Source organism: Nyctereutes procyonoides, unplaced genomic scaffold (assembly GCF_905146905.1).
Source record: "Nyctereutes procyonoides isolate TBG_1078 unplaced genomic scaffold, NYPRO_anot_genome, whole genome shotgun sequence".
NCBI lineage: Eukaryota > Metazoa > Chordata > Mammalia > Carnivora > Canidae > Nyctereutes > Nyctereutes procyonoides.
In genome coordinates this window covers 47881051-47900157 of record NW_026575125.1, presented here as the reverse complement: position 1 = coordinate 47900157, position 19107 = coordinate 47881051, and the positions used below count along the sequence as shown (strand labels likewise).

The window sequence follows — 19107 nt, the reverse complement described above, 5'->3', positions numbered from 1 at the left end:
CATTTGAGATGCTCTTAGTGGATGGACAGGATTTTACTTGGTGAGGATGAGAGCCAGGGGAAGGCACGCTGACTAGACTCTACAGAATAAGCAAAAACAAAAAAGAGAAAATTTCTAGTCTAGTTTAGCTGAAGAGACTGGATCATGAAGGGTTTTGAATGCCAGGCTAAAGACAATAGACTTTATCCCGTGGAAAATGAGGAGACATTTAAATAGAAATATTAAAAAAAGATTTCTACAGCAGTGGCATGTAGGAAAGATTAGCTATTGCAAGACTAGTGGCAGTGAGATTGCCATAATGGTCCACATAAAAAGTAATGGTGATGTAAACTAGAGTATGGGCAATGGGAACAGAGAAGCTGCTACCCCAGTCCTGGCATTAACATCTCTCACCCGGACTTTCTGCAGTATCTAACAGGATGCTACTTCTACTCTTGCAGAACTATAATCCGGTCTTTTTTAAGCCACCAGAATGAATTTGGGAACAAAAAGAGTAAATCAGGTCATGCCACTTTTTAAAGCCTACTCATCTACTACATGGTGAGAAGCTTTTGAGCTAGGAAGAGGAATGTAACTTTTCGGAATGCCTGTTTATGGAGGTTAGGAAGAGAAAAAGATGCCAGAAAGGAGACAAAAAAGAAATAGTTGGGTGAGAACAAGTTTAGTACAGTTTTGCAGACATCGAGGGATGATGTGGGTTACAAGAAGGGAGAGGCAGTAATAATGTCATTGACACTAGGAGCACACTGGTACTTATGAAAAAAACAAGGCAGAGGAGGAAGCTAGATTGCAAGGGGTTAAGGAGTAAAGCCAACACTGTCAAGTGTAGCTTCCTCTTTGAAGAAATTTAGTTGTGGAAGTAAGGAATTAGTGTATCAGAGGATATAGAGCTCATGAGTGATTATTTTTAGGATAAAAGAAATGCACATGTTTACAAACAGAGGGGAAGGAGTCTGTGGGGCTGTAGGAGTTGATTGAAATGTGAGATCATGACAGGTTAGCAATATAAACAGGAAATGTGATTTGTCCTGGGCCTTCAAGGATAGGCAGTGAAAGGATGAGGGCAGGATACAGGCCTGCCAACTGACATCCTAAAATCTGGACTGAAATAAGATGACATAAAAATGAATGGGGCTGTATTCTTTCAGATATAGCAACAAGTAGCTGAACACTTGACCATACTTCTAAACTGGAAACAGTATTCTCATATGGCATACAATGTGGCAAGATGATTCAAGTACAGAGAAAGATAAACTGTTGCAATGAGGCTCTGAAATTGGCAGCATATTCCAGCAGCAAATCTCACAGGGTGGCTGGACCCTTGTTCATGATTAAAACAGAGCACAAACCATGCTACAGGTCCCTCATCTCAATTTTCCACATGTTTAATACCCATATGGTCCTTAAATTGGGAAGAAAACCCTTCCCAAGACACTGGAGTTGCAGTTGGAGGACTTTAAATTCAAAGGAAGTAGATTGAATTTTGGCTCCAAAGGATTCTGGTGGGGATCCCCAGGCGGCTCAGTGGTTTAGCACCTGCCTTTGACCCAGGGCATGGTCCTGGAGACCCAGGATCAAGTCCCGCATCAGGCTCCCTGCATGGAGCCTGCTTCTCCCTCTGCTTGTGTCTCTGCCTCTCTCTGTGTCTCTCATGACTAGATAAATAAAATCTTAAAACAACAACAACAACAAACCAAAGGGTTTTGGTGTTGTGACCCTGGGTAAATTACTTGATTCACTTTCTTCGACCATTATTGCTAAAGGTAGTTTTGAACCAGCAGGGTCAGGTTGGGCTATGCCACTTCTTTTGGTGATCTTTCCTGTCTTCACTTGCTGGCAGAAACAGGCAGAAGGGAAGGCAAACACATTAAAAAGGCACTACTCCTTTGGCTACCTTCTTTGTGCATTTCTGCCAATTGCCCACCACCCCATACAATCTGCCCACTGATGCCTCAACTGTATGTAACAGACTGACCCTTGTTTTATTGTCTTTTCCTTGGAGCCTGTCATTGTTGAGAATGTGTACTCTGGAGTCAGACTGCTTGGATTCAAACCCCAGCTCTATCACTTCCAAGCTGTCTGATCTTGAACTATTTGCTTAAATGCTCAGCACCTCAGTTCCCTCATCTGTAGGATGGGGATGACAACAGTTTCCATCTCACAAGGCAATTGTGATGACAGAAGAAGTGGGTTCGTGCCAGCTGCCTTATAACAATGTTCATTCGGTAAGCACTAGCATATTGTTTATTATTTAAGAGATATTATGCCAAATAGTCCTTAATTTTGAGGGAAAATCTCCCCTCACTGTTTCCTTACCCTCATACCACTACTGCAAGGGTACTGCTTGTGGGTTGAGAATAGGTCCTTGGCTTTTAGGCCTAGCCTTAAAAGAAATCAGACTGCTGCTAAATATAGGGCAATCATATCATCCAAACTGGGACACTTTTGAGAGTGACAAAGAGTGCTATTAATAATTATGCCAGGACAACAGGCATAAATGGAGACTGTCCTGGGCAAACCAAGACCTAAGGTCACTCAAGCTTAATAGGAAATGAAGACTAAATGCGGACAACACTGTATTTATCTCCATTGCATTAGTAGGTACTAGGTATTTGGCAAGTGTATAGGGGGACAGTAGAGGTTTTGTGAGTTGTGGCTAAGAACAACAACTCTTGCCCAACTAGTTGCATAAAATTACCAGTGTCATAAAACCTAAATAACCAGGATGCGACTGGAGACTGGTTCATCCTACTGAATAAACTGTCACTTGGGGCACATAGGTGGCTCGGTGGTTGAATGTCTGCCTTTGGCTGGGGACGTGGTCCCAAAGTCCTGAGATTGAGTCCCGCATTGGGCTGCCCCCAGGGAGTCTGCTTCTCCTTCTGCCTATGTGTTTTCTTCTCTCTCCATGTCTCTCATGAATAAATAATTTTAAAAAATAAACCCTCACTTGTTACACAAAGGTTAATAGGTAGTATAAACAAGATTCTTCCAAAAATTTATAATACTCAGGAGACCAAATAGTTTTTGAGTACCCTCCACTGGTACAGAACACCATTTCACACAGTTGTAATTCTGAGTAAAAAAATCAGTCTTTTTTATTTATCAGAATAGGTCTCCCTATTGTTATGATGAGCACTGGGTATTATATGTAAGTGATGAATCACTAAATTCTACTCCTGAAACCAATATTACAGTATGTGTTAACTAATTTAAATAAGAATTTGGAGAAAAAAAAGAACCAGTCCCCTAAAGATGTCAATAAACCCATTTTAATTTAGTGAGTCTCTTTTGCATGAGTATGTATTTGAAAGATAGAAGTGCATTTCTTTACATATGTTATGTAACATATAATATAATGTATATCATATAATATAATGTATAATATACAATTTCCATATTAGTATTGTTCTACTTTGACCCTAATTTTTAAAGATTTTATTTATTTATTCAGGAGAAACACACACACACAGAGGCAGAGGGAGAAGCAGGCTCCCTGTGGGGAGCCTGATGCAGGACTCAAACCCAGGACCCTGGGATCATGACCTGAGCCAAAGGCAGACACCCAACTACTGAGCCACACAGGTCCCCCCTACTTTGACCCTATTAATGAACTTTGACTGTACTGTACAATTAGAGTATATAAAAGAGAGCCACGAAATAAACTCCAATCACAAAAACACACAAAGTTTTGCACACTGGCATCAGACATAATTTAATTGGACATTCCAATTTTTAATTCTATTTTCAAAACATAAGGGCTTAAAAGAAGTCCGAAGTGTCTTTTAGTATCACATGCTTAACATGAACAAAATACAAATCAAGTTTTCTAAAAAGTTGCTTTAAATGTCAAGTAGCACTGCATGGAGAGCATAGTGACAGGCAACTTTAAACACAGGGGAAATGCAGACATCAGTGTCAGTTCAGGCAACTTAGCATGGAAGAGAGTGGGGGTTTTCACCTGTGCCGCTCCAGACATACTTCTTGTGGTTGGGGTACACTTGCAGCCAGTGAAAAGACAAACAGTTTCCGAACAAATTGCAAATTATTTTTACAAGGGACCAAAAAAATCACATAATCTGAAAGCTACTTACTGTGTGTTTCCATTTGCTCTAAGAGACATACTAAAAAAGGTTGGCCATCCTCTCTCATTTCCCCTGTTTTCTATTACCCTACTTACTATGCTCACCTATTTCATGTACACAGAAGATTGTCACTGGTTCTGTGAGAATTTCTTAGAGTACTCCCCATCCCCACCCCAATTCTTGGAGAAAAATCTGAAGGATCTGAAAGAAAGGAAATAATTAAAGTAGGAAGTTACCTGAGTGCAAACAGGAAAATTAGAAGAGTCTTTACACATAAATAAGGGCAAGGAAAGTTCTATGCACTAAATACTGGTTTCCCTCCAAAATTCATATCTTGAAGCCTTCATCCCCAATACAATAGTATTAGGAGGTGGAGGCCTTTGGAAGGTAATCAGGATTAGATGAAGTCATGACATGACAAAATTAGTGCCCTCATTAAGAAGAAAAAGAGATGAGGGTGCCCGCCCTCCCCCCTTTCTCTGCCATGTGAAGTCACACAGCAAGGAGGTGGCCATTTTGGCAAACCAGGAAGATGGGCCTCACCAGGTGCTGAATCTGCAGGCATGTTGGTCTTGACCCTGTCAGCCTCTAGAAACGTGAAAAATAAATGCTTGTTTTTGATGGCACCCAGTCTACAGTATTTTGTTACAGCAGCCCAAAATAAGACAGAGTTAGGTGAAACATTCTTCAAACAAGGCTATCTAAACCCGGGACTGGGGAAAAGGACTTAAGGATTCCTCTACTGCACCTGCTCTGTCAGCCCAAGGCCACAGTCACTACCATCCACATAACAAACACATATTTACATAGTCAGCCAAATGTAGATACAGATAGGTATACAGACACATCAAAAATTCCCATGTCTGCTTAGACACGTACCCAAATGTAGGTATTGACAAGAAGCAGATATCAAAATACGCATAGCTCTGAACACTAGAAGCAAGTGGGGGGGGGGAGTGCAGGTGAGGAGTTTAAGAACAGATGGGAGGGCAGGGAGTTGGTGGTGGGTGGGGTGCTGGATGCTGTAGAAGGTGAGTAGGTGAGTGAGACAGAAACAGGTAAGGACCACCAAGGAAGAACTGCTTGGTAAGGCACCTGTAGACTGGACTGCTGGATTCCTTTTTGCCAAAGACACAGACTTCAATTACTGTGCGTGTTGTGTGTGGGCCAACTCTTCAGAGGTGGAAGTTGGTGCACAAGGCTCTCTTCGGGGCACTAACCTACCTGATTCCCTCTCTGCTCCCCAGGTGTAAGACAGCACACAGGCATCTTCTCTTCTCCCTTCCTTTTTGGAATTGGGCTCCTGGCTCCTGGGTTATTCTGCATTTTCTGCTACGGATACATCTCTGAGTACCAACAATCTTCATAAAGTGTGATTTCAGTTATTGATATAGAAATTTTTAAATATAGACACTGAACTTGCATTTTTTGCTTTTTCCCCAAAGGGAGAGTAGCAATTATGTCTGCAGATACAGAGAAGGCAAAAGCAGGGACAATAATTCTATACAGAGAGGAGTTCATCACTCAGTGGGGGCAACATGTGAGTAAAGAAGGAAGCCATGATTTGGTATTTTCTTTTCCCCAGAGAAGGCACTTAGAACAGACATTTCCAATTTATGGCAGTATAAAATCCAACAATTTAGGGTTTACCCACTTGAGATAATGTCCCAAAGCGCCCACCACTCATTCACATGATAAAACTATACATAAGAACCACCGAACTGTAGTAGTAAGTTATTATTAATACCTGCTCTCCACACAGTAGTTAATAGACCTAGAGAATAAAAAACACATGCAAACTCTCATGGTTCATGAAAGAATTAAGGCCTACGGATGAAGTGCCTGGGTGAGCATAGTCCTCCAGGCCAGGGGTTCACTTCTAAAGCAATTGGTGTATCGGAAAAATTCGTTCCGCCTCTTGGGTGGGATGGGATGGAAAGGGGCAGGGTAGGAGTGATCAGGCCAGCACATCTCAGTTCCATGCACAATCAACCGAGGCAGGAACCAGCTGTCAAAAGGCTCCCAGCAGCCAGGGCTCAAAGGCCTCACTGCATGGCACAGATGCTGTGGGGCAGGAATTCCTGTACGTAGGTGGCAGCTGCCTTGGAGAGGTAGGTCATGGTGCCAAACCTGCCACTGGGTGCACTGTCATACAGAAGAGTACAGATGCCAGACGCAGGATCCTTTGCCAACATGGTATCATCTGCACCAAGGGTTTTCTGTTTGGTTTTTAAGGGTGGGAGAACACAGGGGAAAGGAAAAATTACTAATCCCACTACTTAAAGTCCTGATTAGGATAACTCAGAGCCTCCACCCCATCACCAACTAGTTGGATCTTAGGCTGTTTAGGTAGGAAGGGACCAGAGTTATGTACAAAATGTGAAATATTAATTTCAGTACATGCATTTTTGTATTAGATACCCAAATCCTATGGCATTATTTTAAAAGTATTAATTGCTTAAAATTGTTGAAAGGTAAACACAACAATTAAATGAGTTGTAGAGTCAATTGTTAATACCTATAAACCATCCCCGAGGAACTTTGGTCTGAATCTTCCTAGTACTACTGATTTTGGCATGTATTATTTTATCTTGTGTTTGGTTATTATTTCTTTCTAAGTCAACTTAATTCAAACAGACTAGAGTACATGCCTAAAAGGAATCACATTTTCTGATACACAGACTAACAGCAATCTGGAATATTTAAAATTAGGACCGTCCTGGAAAATCAAAATAATTTTGATTTCTTTTGCACTCCCCCCACAGTGCCTAACAGGATGAAATGCCTATTACATATTTTGGAGGTTTTCCTATTGACAACAGTGCATGCCCTTCACCTTAGTAGTCCTATTCTTTATCTAGGAACCTTTTGGAAAGCTTTTGATTAAATAGTTTGCATTTCCTAAATGTGGCTAATTTCCTGGAAGAAGGTACATTGAGAAAAACTTTTTAAATGTAGAATTAAAAGGCTCCCTTTAGTATTTTCCTATATAGGTTAGTAGCAAATGCAAAAACAAAACCAAAGCAAGGCAAAATCAAATCTTCTCTTTTCCTTAATAATCCAAAAAGGATATGCTATCCAATAGACTCTTATTAAGTCCTTCTTGCTATAGAAAGTCATGGGATAAGAAGATTGAAATATGATGAAAAGCATAAAAAACTCCTGCAGAGTTCCAGGCAACTTTACTATCTAACACAATCATAAAAACACTTGGTGAAAGATGGAGGTCGTCCCACCGCCCACTTCTTTTGCAAACAGTGTTCAGTGCCACTACAAAGAAGGCCCAGAGAAGAGCTATGAGGAAGAGGGCACAAGAAAGTGACTTTGGCTGCGTGAAGAGTTCTGAATGCAGTTAGGTTAGCGTCCTACGTTCCCCTTTGAGAAAACAACAGGTTTGCTGTTTGCCTACCTGTTCTTGAAGGAACAAGTCATTAGCAATATGCACTATTTTTTCCACAGCAATGATGCTTCCGACACTATGAATTTCAATATCTGCCATCATGGTGAGGACAAGGATGGCTTCTACCAGAAGCTGGCGGTACTCAGGCTGAGGTACACGATTCAGGACAGACTCCACATGAACAGAGAATTTAATCTCGCCTGGAGTCATCTGTGATAGAGATACAGAAAATCAATTCCTAAGAGCCCATCATCCAGGAGGCACCTCTTCTGAAAGGCAGTAAAGGCACTGGAGTCAAGAGTGCTGCTCAGTCTTCTTTAAAGTACTGGAGTGAGTAAATTGGTTCAATCTCTTTAGAAGGCCAATCTGGCAATGCATAACAAGAGTCATAAAAGCACTAGTGCCCTCTAACCCACAGTTCTATTTATGAGAGTTCATCCTAAGTTAATAATTCAAGAGAGAAAAAAGCCCTATGTGCAAGAGTATTTATAGCAGCATTAGTCACAAGTATAAAACTGAGAGTAATCTAAACATGGGACTGGTTGTGTAAATAATGGCACTTCATGGAACAGCAACTTCCTGAGTTTTTATAGAGCCATTTAAGAGAATAAGTAGGACGACTGTGCACAAAAGAAAATTTTGTGTAGGACTTAAAATTGTATTTACATGATGACTAGAGTTATCCAAAACATTTATATTCTGCTAGATTAAAATGGGCATGAAGAAATAAGTTATTTTAGGGTGAAGGGGATTGAGGAATAGTTTTTGGTAAAATTGTGTGAGTATAGACTTTAGGGTGAAACTGTAGATTTGGACTTTAAAGACCAGGGTTCAAGTCCTATCTTTGTCAGTTACTAGTTCTATGACCTTGAACAATTCATTTCTCTAAATTTGTTTCCTTAGCTGTGAACTGGGAACTACAGTCCCTTCCTTAGCTGTCTCACATACCTGTGTTGATGATCAAATTAAAGAATGTGTGAAGGTACTTTGAAGATTCTTAAAGGTACCATTCAGGTATGTATTGTTATTAATTATATTAACATTTCAACTTTGCTTAAAAGCAGAGAAAGGACAAATAGAGGACACAGTGTTCTTTATTAGAGGAGAGACTTACAGGCAATAGTGAAGCCCTGAAGCATAGCATTAGCTTTTTGCACCCACCCCTCCAACCATTATCTGCAATAACTCCAGTGTTTTTGAGAATTTTCTTTCTATTATCCAATCTTACTATTCCTAATTTGCTAATTCTAGTTCCTCTGTTGACGTTGTATAAAGTCAATTTCTTTTTGTTAAGAAGATTTTATTTATTTATTCATGAGATACACAGAGAGAAAGGCAGAAACATAGGCAGAGGGAGAAGCAGGCTCCCCAAGGGGAGCCTGATGCGGGACTCGATCCTAGGACCCTGGGATCACGACCTAAGCCAAAGGCAGATGCTCAACTACTGAGCCACCCAGGTGCCCCAAGGCTATTTATTTATAATTTCTATGTGACTGGGCAAAAAGGGATATATAAAAGCACCCGATAATACATGTCTGTGATTTATAGCAAGTTTTCCAACCATGGTTATAAATCAGACTCATTCTAAGGATTTCTTTTAAAGTACAGATGCTCAGGCCCATCCCTGGAGATTTTAATTCGCTAAATTGGAGTTGGGAGCTCAGGTTGCTGTGGCCCAGAGTTAGAGCTGAGGACTACTAGTTCATAATCTAAAAGTCTAGAAGCATCTTACTAGAGAAAGGTGGGGGATTAGAAGGATGGGGGCATGAGATGTCATCCATTCTTAGATTTCTATCTTGTCTGCCCTCTCCAACTCTGGCAACACTCACATAAACCAGCCTAATTTAGTCAACCATTAAGCAAGGCTGTCCTTATATAATTAATGTAATACATAATTGCTCTCTCATATTCCCATTCTGTTTTTAAAGAATATTCTCTTTTCTTCAAATACATTTCATGTTTAGTTTATTTAGACTCATAGAACCATTATTTTTAAAAATGATCATTGCAATACTTTAGCTACACAAAGCATCAATCACATATATGTGAAAGACACAGAATCTCACCTCTCTAGTGGTTGAAGAAGGAAGAACAAAACCTTCCACAGAGAGTCCATGACACTGCAAAACAGCAAAAACATGATGTCACCAAGGATATGCTGACAATGGGGGCCTGTAAGGAGACACTTAGTATTTCTAAGTGTACTCCATGAGGTAGATGCTGAGTAATCATAGGCCAGTGAAGAGCACTATAGCCCAAGTGTCCTTGCCAAGGGGTTGTGAATACTATGTGGCAATAAGCAGGGTTGGACTATAAGACATGCAAGATTTACCCTCTATTTAAAGGAGTGGAAGGAATATAGAGACAGTCTACCTTCTGGGAGAGGCTAGCCCCAAACATTCAGAGACTACCAGAGAGAATATCATGCTAGGTCCCAGACTTATCACAAATACGTTTTCAGAAAGATTTTTAGGCTGAATAAAACTCAAAATCTGCATTTTCAGACAGGCATAGTTGCTTTTTCTAGCTAGGGTCCCTCCATCAGCATTCTTCATGCCCTCACCCTACTGTAATTTTTTCTATAGTATTGCCATCTTTTAACATTCTACATAATTTACCTATTTATTATGTTTACTATTTACTGCTTGTCTCTCCCTAGAAGAATGTAAATTCCATAACAACAGAGACTGTTGTCTATTTTGTTCTTTACTGTATCGCTGTGAGGAGCTAGAACAGTGCCCAGTGCACAGTAAATGCTCAAGAAATATACAAATGAATGATATTTTATCTTCTCTCTCACCATCAACTCAATTATTAAAAAGCAATAGGAATTAATGACTTGCCATTTTAGATGTCAAATAAATCAAAACAATATATATTAAGCCACAAAGATTCCAATCCCACAGGTTTACTGACTCTGGTACCAGACACTTCTATCCCAAGTTTCATATGCCAAATAACAGTCCTTGTACAGAGAATTACTAGTCTGCAAATGTATGTGCAAAGTAATTATGTTACATTCATACTTTAAAACGAATGGAATGAAACAGCAGAGGACATTTGTTTTTCCTCTCACATCAGGATTTCATTCCAGGTTTTGATTATGCCACAAAATATTCAGTCTTCCCGGTGATATTTAAATGTTCCTTTTCTTATATTCTCAAGGCCTTGTGGTTTTGCACCTTTATCATAACACATTTTGGGTTTGCATCATAGCTCCTGTTTAAGAAGATAAGTATGGATTAAACTCCTTAGCGACCAGAACAGATAACTTCCATGGTATCTGGGGTAGAACAGCACTTACTACATGTCTGTGGAATCTAATTGTGATAGCCCAGGCATCACTGCACAGGTAAACTACCTGTCTGTAGAAGTTAGATGGAAGAAAGCAAGTTTTAAGTACTCTTTGAAAAGAAGATTGCCAGAGCTGGTAGTCAGAGGAATCAACTTTTACCTTTCTAAAAGATCACCTGTTTCTGTACCTGGAAGAATATCAGTGTGCTAAAAGGAGAAACATAACTAAAGGTTTTGAAGTCCTGGATGAAATTTTCTTCAGGTCCTTGCCAAGGGCTATGAAGTGGCACCTAAGAGACTATAAATGAAACCTATGAACAAGTACAGTGGTCTTCTTGGCCCTCTAAAACTGTCACAATCATAGTGGTTTGATGTCCCCTTAAGTGTCTTTGGCAAACTAGGCCTTTGAAAGAATAACAAAAATTGGTTACACCAACAGAGTCCTCGGACCATTAGCATCATTATGATCTTGCATTTATTTAGTAGTTTTCATCCAAGAAAAAATAGAAGTTAAGCCTTCTTACACTAGCTCCCATGATACCACAGTCATTTTACAATAGCATCAGTGCATTGCTACAAATAACATTTTCCACTCTACAATAGCTACAAAAAAGTGGGCTCTTTGTCACCAAATTCGATACAGAGCAAATGTATCACAATATCAAACAATGTTCAACTATGGCCAAAAGCAGAGAAGTGATGATTTTTGAAATCTAATTTATAAACAATAATATAAAAAAGACTAAATCTTACATAATATCAAAATAACAAATCAACTTCATTCATTAGGTCTTTTTCTAGGCTTTGTCCATAGGAGTATATGACATTTACATAATTGTAGTGATGTTACAGTCATGTCATATTTCAGCCAAGGAGACTGAAGATATCAAGGGGGAAAATAAAGAGACATCTGCAATGTGTTATGCTCACCTTCTGTAAAACTTTCCATACTTTTTGATAAAATCCAACTGGGACTCTGTTCAGTGCTCCATCTAGCCGCCTTCGGCGTTGCCACTGACCTTGACGATCTTTAGATGTCTGTTGACTATATGCACTAGGAAAGGACCCAATACTTGGAGCCACAGATGGTCCAGGCGACTTGGGAGAAGAGGAGAGGAAAGAATAAAAAGCAAAAGTCATCTCTGTTCCTCTGATAAAGTATTATAGGCATGGTGAATAATGAACACACTAGAATTAGAAACCACATATTAAGTATAATACCCAAGATAAAGAAGTTACAGTGAAGCAGTAGACCTCTGAATAGCTAGAAACAACGTAAACTGGTACCATCCTTTTAGAAAGCAATCTAGCGATACTTACAAAAGAGCCATAAAAATACTGATCATCTGGGAGGTTCTTAGCTGTCTCCTTCCTTGGTTATCTCTCTGTTAAACTTCTAGCTGGTCTATGGTTTAGTTTGTTGCTTTTATGGGCTATAAGGCAAGCCTCAATCAAATTAAAAGAATTGAAATCAGACAAAGCATGTTCTCTGACTACAATGAAATTAAATTTAGAAATCAGTAACAGAAGGACATTTAGGAAATTTACAAATATGTGGAAATTAGACAATACATATCTAAATAACTGGTGATTTAAGAAGGAAATCACAAGGAAAATTTGAGGACACTCTGAGATAAATGAAAATGAAAATACAACATATCAAAACTTAAGGGATGCAGCTAAAACAGTGCTTAAAGAGAAATTTACGTTATAAATGCTTCTATTATGCCTGGATGGATTAGTCAGGTAAGCATCCAACTTTAAAAAAAAAAAGCATCCAACTTTTGATTTTGGCTCAGGTCATGATCTCAGGGTCGTGAAATCAAGCCCTGTGTTAGGCTCCATGTTGGGCATGGAACCTGCTTAAGATTCTCTCTCTCTCTTTCTTTCTCTCTCTCCCTCTGCTCCTCCTCCCTCACCCCCAACGTGTGCTCTCTCTTACTCTCCAAAAAAAAGTTTTTTACTCTTGCTACTTTTAATCAGCATTGCACTGGAGGTTCTATCCAATGCTATTAAGCAAGAAAATAAATAAAAATCATCCAGGATGGAAAGGAAGAAGTAAAACTACATCTGCAGATGACATGATCATATATAGAAGGAATTCATGGAAAAACAATTAGAACTAATAAATGAGTTCAGTAAAATTGCACAATATAAGATCAATATAAAAACCAATTGTATTTCTAAATAGTAGCAATCAACAGTCTGAAAATGAAATTAAGAAAACAATTTCATTTAAAATAGCATCTGAAAGAATAAAATACTTAGGAATAAATTTAACAAAAGAAGTGTAAAACACATACTCTGAAAACTGTAAGTCATGTTGAAAGAAATTAAAGACCTAAATAAATGGAAAGATATCCCAGGTTGATAGGTCAGAAGACTTAACATTGCTAAGATGGCAATACTCTTGAAATTTATCTACAGATTGAACACAATCTTCATCATAATTCCAATTGGGTTCTTTGCAGAAATTGACAAGCTTATCCTAACATTAATATGGAAATTCAATGGACCCATGAGAGCTAATACAATCTTAAAAAAAAAGAAAGACCAAAGTTGGAGTTGCCTTAATCTCTTCAGTTTAAGAAATTTGAAATCATAGGCCATTATGTTATGAATCATTACTTTAAACCAAGGAAATTTAATCCAAGATCAGTCTTCCTAAAATGTAAACTTCATGAGGGAAAGGACCATATGTGCTTTGTTCCCTATTTTATTTCCAGTGCCTGGCACAAAATTGTTAGTCAATTAATATTTACTAAACAAATTAATAATCAGAATAATAGCTAATCCAGTGGTTTTCAAACTTAAAGGTGCATGAGAATCACCTAGAAAGCATATTGAAACACAGATTGCTAGGCCTCACTCATGCCTTTCTGATCCAGTAGGCCTAGGGTGGGGACCAAGATTTTACATTTCTAAGAAGTTCCCAGGGGATGCTGATACCATCTAGCACAGTGCCTGGCACATAGTAGGCATGCAATTAATTAGTTGAAAGAATAAATGCATAAACAGACACCTAACAAATACTTAATAAATTGAATTTTGCTTTCTGAAATGGAAAAGAGGCTGAAGTTGAACTGCCTTCCTTGCCCTTTTGGGAAAACAAATGGAAAGATTTTACCTCTATACATGAAGTTGATTTATACTTATTTTAGTTTTTTATTCATTTGTTTTCTTTTTCAGTCAGGGTATGGCATGAATTATGTAACAGCACACTCGAAGCACTTGTGATTGGTATATAATATAACAGCAGTTACCAGAAAAGACGGTGACATCAAATCTATACCCAAGGGATGACCACCATTGGACTATAAAAAAAATTGAGAAAATAAGTTTTTTTTTTAAATTTATTTTTTTTAATTTTTTTTTAATTTATTTATGATAGTCACACAGTGAAAGAGAGAGAGGCAGAGACATAGGCAGAGGGAGAAGCAGGTTCCATGCACCCGGAGCCTGACGTGGGATTCGATCCCGGGTCTCCAGGATCGCGCCCTGGGCCAAAGGCAAGCGCCAAACCGCTGCGCCACCCAGGGATCCCGAGAAAATAAGTTTTTAAGAGTGATGAGGCAAGGCAAACATTTTTTTGTGTTTTAAAAAGTTATTAGTAGAGTAAAATTACAAACAATTCAAGTAACTAGCTAGTATGATATTTAAAAAGCTGATGAAAGAGCCTTACTCTAGATAGAAGTCATGGTAAAGGGTAAAAAAACCCTTCCTTTAGAAATATGTTTTCCATGATCAGAAAAAAGGGAATTGATGAGTGGTAGAGACAAGGATTTATTTACTTATTTAAAAGATTTTATTTATTCATGAGAGACACACACAGAAAGAGTCAGAGACACAGGCAGAAAGAGAAGCAGGCTCCATGCAGGGAACCCGACGTGGGACTCGATCCCAGGTCTTCAGGATCAGGCCCTGTGCTGAAAGCGGTGCTAAACTGCTGAGCCACCAGGCTGCCCAAGACAAAGATTTAGAACAACATAAAATATCAGAGAGGCAGGTAAGGGTGGAAATCAATAATTAGAAATTAGAAAGTAATGAAAATTTACGGCCTTCAATCCTTGAAATTACATTCTTAATGATTTGGGCTTTCTTGAAGTCCTATAGATAGTGGATGTGTAAAAAAAAAGAATTAAATGATATAGCTGGATAGGTCAAGTTCTTAATATCATAGTAATCTAGCTGGGAACACAGACTTCAAGTTCTAAATATATAATGAACTTGTAAGTAATACTGTGCAACTATAAACAACTGGAAATGTTTAGCCAATCATCTTCAGCCAAAACAAGGATTGTTTACCAACAATATCAGTTTAACTCTTCAGTATGAGGCACAGTTCTTTCACCTTTCAGATTGGAAAATGTTCAGATTATCCAAATTATCTGCGAAAAAACCTGGAGTGGTGAACATTTTTCTATTACAAGGCCCTTTCTTATTCCATTCAGTTCTTGCCCTTGCATAATATAAATATGAAAACTGTTCTTCAAATTGAACTTCAAGCATTGGTCTCATTCTTGTCCTAAATGGTTCTGACTCCTACAAAACCCTAAACAAACAAACTTTCCATTTTGTCTCTCCTCTTCCAGATGTGCTTCAATTCTTCAAGCTACCATAAATCAATTTTGAAGGCAGGAGGAGTAGTTTTAAGATTTTCATAAGAAGTGCTACTAGGGGAGACCAAATCAGTACCTTCTCAGCTTAGAGACTCTGAAATCACGTTTCCCAGAGTTTTGAAAGAAGTTATGGAGGTTTATATTAAGTATTTCTTTGTAGAGCACAATAATTTGCTTATTTTCATCTGTAGTGAAAAAGTAGTGACTAGGCTACAGTATGATGTTTGAGGACTCCCACCAATTCCCAGACTGACTTAGATGATTTTTCCTGTATGTGTCCGTACACCTTTTGTATACCTCTATCATGACAATGATAAACATCTAATTTGAGGACAGGACCTGAAAGTAGAGTTTTTAAAAGTCCCTCCCCTATCCTGGGGTTTTCCCTAGTATCTGTTCTTAAAAGCAAGGAATTGGAGTCTAGTTTCATAAAGAAAATTAATTCCAAAATTATATGTTAATTCTAAAAAGAGGAACAACTTCTTGTTATCAAAAACAAATTACTTTCCTTCTAAAATTAGCAAAATAGTTTGGTCCAGAAAAGGAAAGCTATCCATAAAATGAATACTACAAAAGAGAATCAAACAAGCTACCGTGTAGTTTGTTATCTTATTTGTAAAAAGGCCATGGGCTCATGCATGTTATATAGAATAAAGGCAGGTTAAATTATGTTAAAGGATCCCTAGTTGTTTCACCTGACTCTCAGTTGAGACAGATAGTCTACGAAATTCCACCTGAAAAAGAAATGGCTCCAATTAAATGCAGGATGTGAAAAAAAATACACGATCCCAACAAAGTCTGATTTCAAAAGAATGTTAAGCATGGCAATATCCCAGCTAATCTTTCAAGATAGCCCAAGATGTCTTACCTGCTTTATCTCACTTTTTAATTGCATTATTCCAGTTCGTTCTGTTTTGGTTGCTCCAACAGCACCAATCTCATGGATAGAAATAGCAGGGCTAACATTTGAATCAGTGGGACGAACTACATAGCACGACAGATTAAACAGAAAGTGAGAGGATAATCAGGTTCAAATTACTTTCTCCACCATGCTTAAAAGACTTAAATATATGTCCTCCTTTTAGGTTAATAATAAAATACAACTAATCAACTACAACCTTGTTATTCAAAGTGTGGTCCACAGACCAGCAGCATCAGCATCACCTAGGATTTTGTTAGTAGAATCTTGGGTCACACTCCAGGCCTACTGAATCAGTTTGCATTTTAGCAAGTTCCCCAAGTGATTCTTATGCACAGTAAGGCTGAAGAAGCACTGCTTTATAACTTTCCATTACCACTCTAGGGTCTAATATCCATTCATCTGACATTAAGTATTTATTTATCCTAAGCCTAAAAGTTGAGCGTGAGAGATAACCTTTTTCATTTGCCCCATTTTAGATACTTGATATCAAATATCACTGCCAAACCACCAAGTGGAGGTGTAGGCTTAATTTTTGATGGACCCCAAGATGTATCTGAATTCAAAGGTAAAAAGATATATCAGATGCACTGTAACAGCTACATATTCATAGACACACCACTGTAATTGTTACTGAATTACTGCCAAATGGAATACAAAAAAAGTTCCAAATGATGGGCTTGTTTGTTGTCCTACAGTAGGGATTTAGGATAATGTAAAGGAATAGATAGAACAGTTCAAAGCAAAACATGATAGTAATCTACTTTGATGATATATCATTTAAGGAGAAAAAAGAGACATACGGTAGTTTCCAAATCTTGTTACAGAAGACAGCTTTGCTTTTAACTGTTTCATATATTGAGGTTCTATTTAGTTGGGGGAAAGGTTCCTCTGATAAAAGAAACATATTTTAAAATCAATGAGACAAAACTAACACTCTAAAATGGAAATGCTGTAATTAAATCTTACCACTTCGTTCCACTCCAAACTCCTTGCCACTGAGAATGTGATGCAGGAGGTTCTTCATGGCTGAAGGACTAAGATTCATTAGGCTGTCTGTGGCTTCCTCAGCTAGTCATCAGAAATGTTAGGACATTGTTAGTGTATAGAAATGCAATTGACTTCTGTGAATTGATTTTTATAACCCTCCACTTTGCTGAATTCCTGTATGAGTTCTAGCAATTTTGGGGTGGAGTCTTTTGGGTTTTCAACATAGGATATCATGTCATCTGTGAAGAGTGAAAGTTTGACTTCTTTTTTTGCCGATTTGGAGCCTTTTATTTCTTTTTAATGTCTGATTAATGAGGCTAGGACTTCCTACTGGAAGGAACAGCTATGGTGAGAGCTATGTTGAACAGCAGTGGTGAGAGTGGACATCCCTGTCATGTACCTGACCTTAGGGGAAAAGCTCTCAGTTTTTCCCCATTGAGGATGATATTCGCTGTGGGTTTTTTCATACATGGCCTTTATGATATTGAAGTATGTTCCCTCTATCCATACACTGTGGAGAGTTTTAATCAAGAAAGGATGCTGTACTTTGTCAAATGCTTTTTCTGCATCTATTGAGAGGATCATATGGTACTTGTCCTTTCTTTTACTAATATGGTATATCACATTGATATGCTCATGTTGAACCACCCTTGGAACAAAGGCAAGGGAAACAAAAGCAAAAATGAACTATTGGGACTTCAAGATAGAAAGCTTTTGCCCAGCAAAGGAACCAGTCAACAAAACTAAAAACAACTTACGGAATGGGAGAAGATATTTGCAAATGTCTTACCAGATAAAAGGTTAGTATCCAAAAATCTATAAAGAACTTAATCAACCTCAAACCCCCCAAAATAAATAATCCAGCCAAAAAATGGGCAGAAAACATGGGCAGGCATTTCTCCAAAGAAGATATACAAATGGCCGACAGACACATGAAAAAAATGCTCAACATCACTCAGCATCAGGGAATTACAAACCAAAACCACAATGAGACACCACCTCATACTAGTCAGAATGGCTACAATTAACAAATCAGGAAACAAACAGATGTTGATAAAGGTGGAGAGAAAGGTGAACCCTCTCACATACTTAGTGGGAATGCAAGCTGGTATAGCCACTCTGGAAAACAATATGGAGGTTCCTCAAAAAGTTAAAAATAGAGCTACCCTACAACCCAGCAATTGCACTATAGCTATTTATCCAAAGAATACAAACATAGTGATTCAAAGGGGCACCTATACACCAATGTTTAAAGCAGCAATGTCCACAATAACCAAAATATGGAAAGAACCCAGATGTCCATCAGCAGATGGGTGGATTCATCAGCAGATGAATGGATAAAGAAGATGTGGTATATACATACAATAGAATATTACTCAGCCATCAAAAAAACGAAATCTTACCACTTGCAACGACATGGATGGAACTAGAGGGTATTATGTTAAGCAAAGTAAGTCAACTAGAGAAAGATAATTATCATATGGTTTCACTCATATGTGGAATTTAAGAAACAAAACAAATGATCATAGGGGAAGGGAGGGGAAAATAAAATAAGATGAAATCAGAGAGGAAGGGGGAGGGGCAAGATGGCGGAAGAGCAGGGTCCCCAAATCACCTGTCCCCACCAAATTACCTAGATAACCTTCAAACCATCCTGAAAATTTACGAATTCGGCCTGAGATGTAAAGAGAGACCAGCTGGAATGCTACAGTGAGAAAAGTCCGCGCTTCTATCCAGGTAGGAAGACGGGGAAAAAGAAATAAAGAAACAAAAGGCCTCCGAGGGGGAGGGGCCCCGCGA

General features: G+C 38.5%; 1 protein-coding gene across 6 annotated transcripts in view; it reads right to left on the bottom strand.

Annotated features, from left to right (window-relative positions):
* Window positions 1–3704: 3704 nt before the first annotated feature.
* PHKA1 (phosphorylase kinase regulatory subunit alpha 1) overlaps window positions 3705–19107 on the bottom strand; it is a 173460-nt gene continuing 158057 nt past the window's right edge. For 3 of the 6 annotated variants that reach the window (XM_055337695.1, XM_055337700.1, XM_055337698.1), the window contains 8 exons: window positions 17287–17388; window positions 16267–16382; window positions 16094–16132; window positions 14043–14093; window positions 11710–11877; window positions 9552–9605; window positions 7495–7695; window positions 3705–6304 (listed from right to left, as the gene is read on the bottom strand). In XM_055337695.1, coding sequence (XP_055193670.1) covers window positions 6131–6304; window positions 7495–7695; window positions 9552–9605; window positions 11710–11877; window positions 14043–14093; window positions 16094–16132; window positions 16267–16382; window positions 17287–17388 — 905 coding nt within the window. In that variant the 3' untranslated portion in view covers window positions 3705–6130. The remainder of the gene's footprint in view (window positions 6305–7494; window positions 7696–9551; window positions 9606–11709; window positions 11878–14042; window positions 14094–16093; window positions 16133–16266; window positions 16383–17286; window positions 17389–19107) is intronic. The other 3 variants (XM_055337699.1, XM_055337701.1, XM_055337696.1) reach the window with 2 other exon arrangements.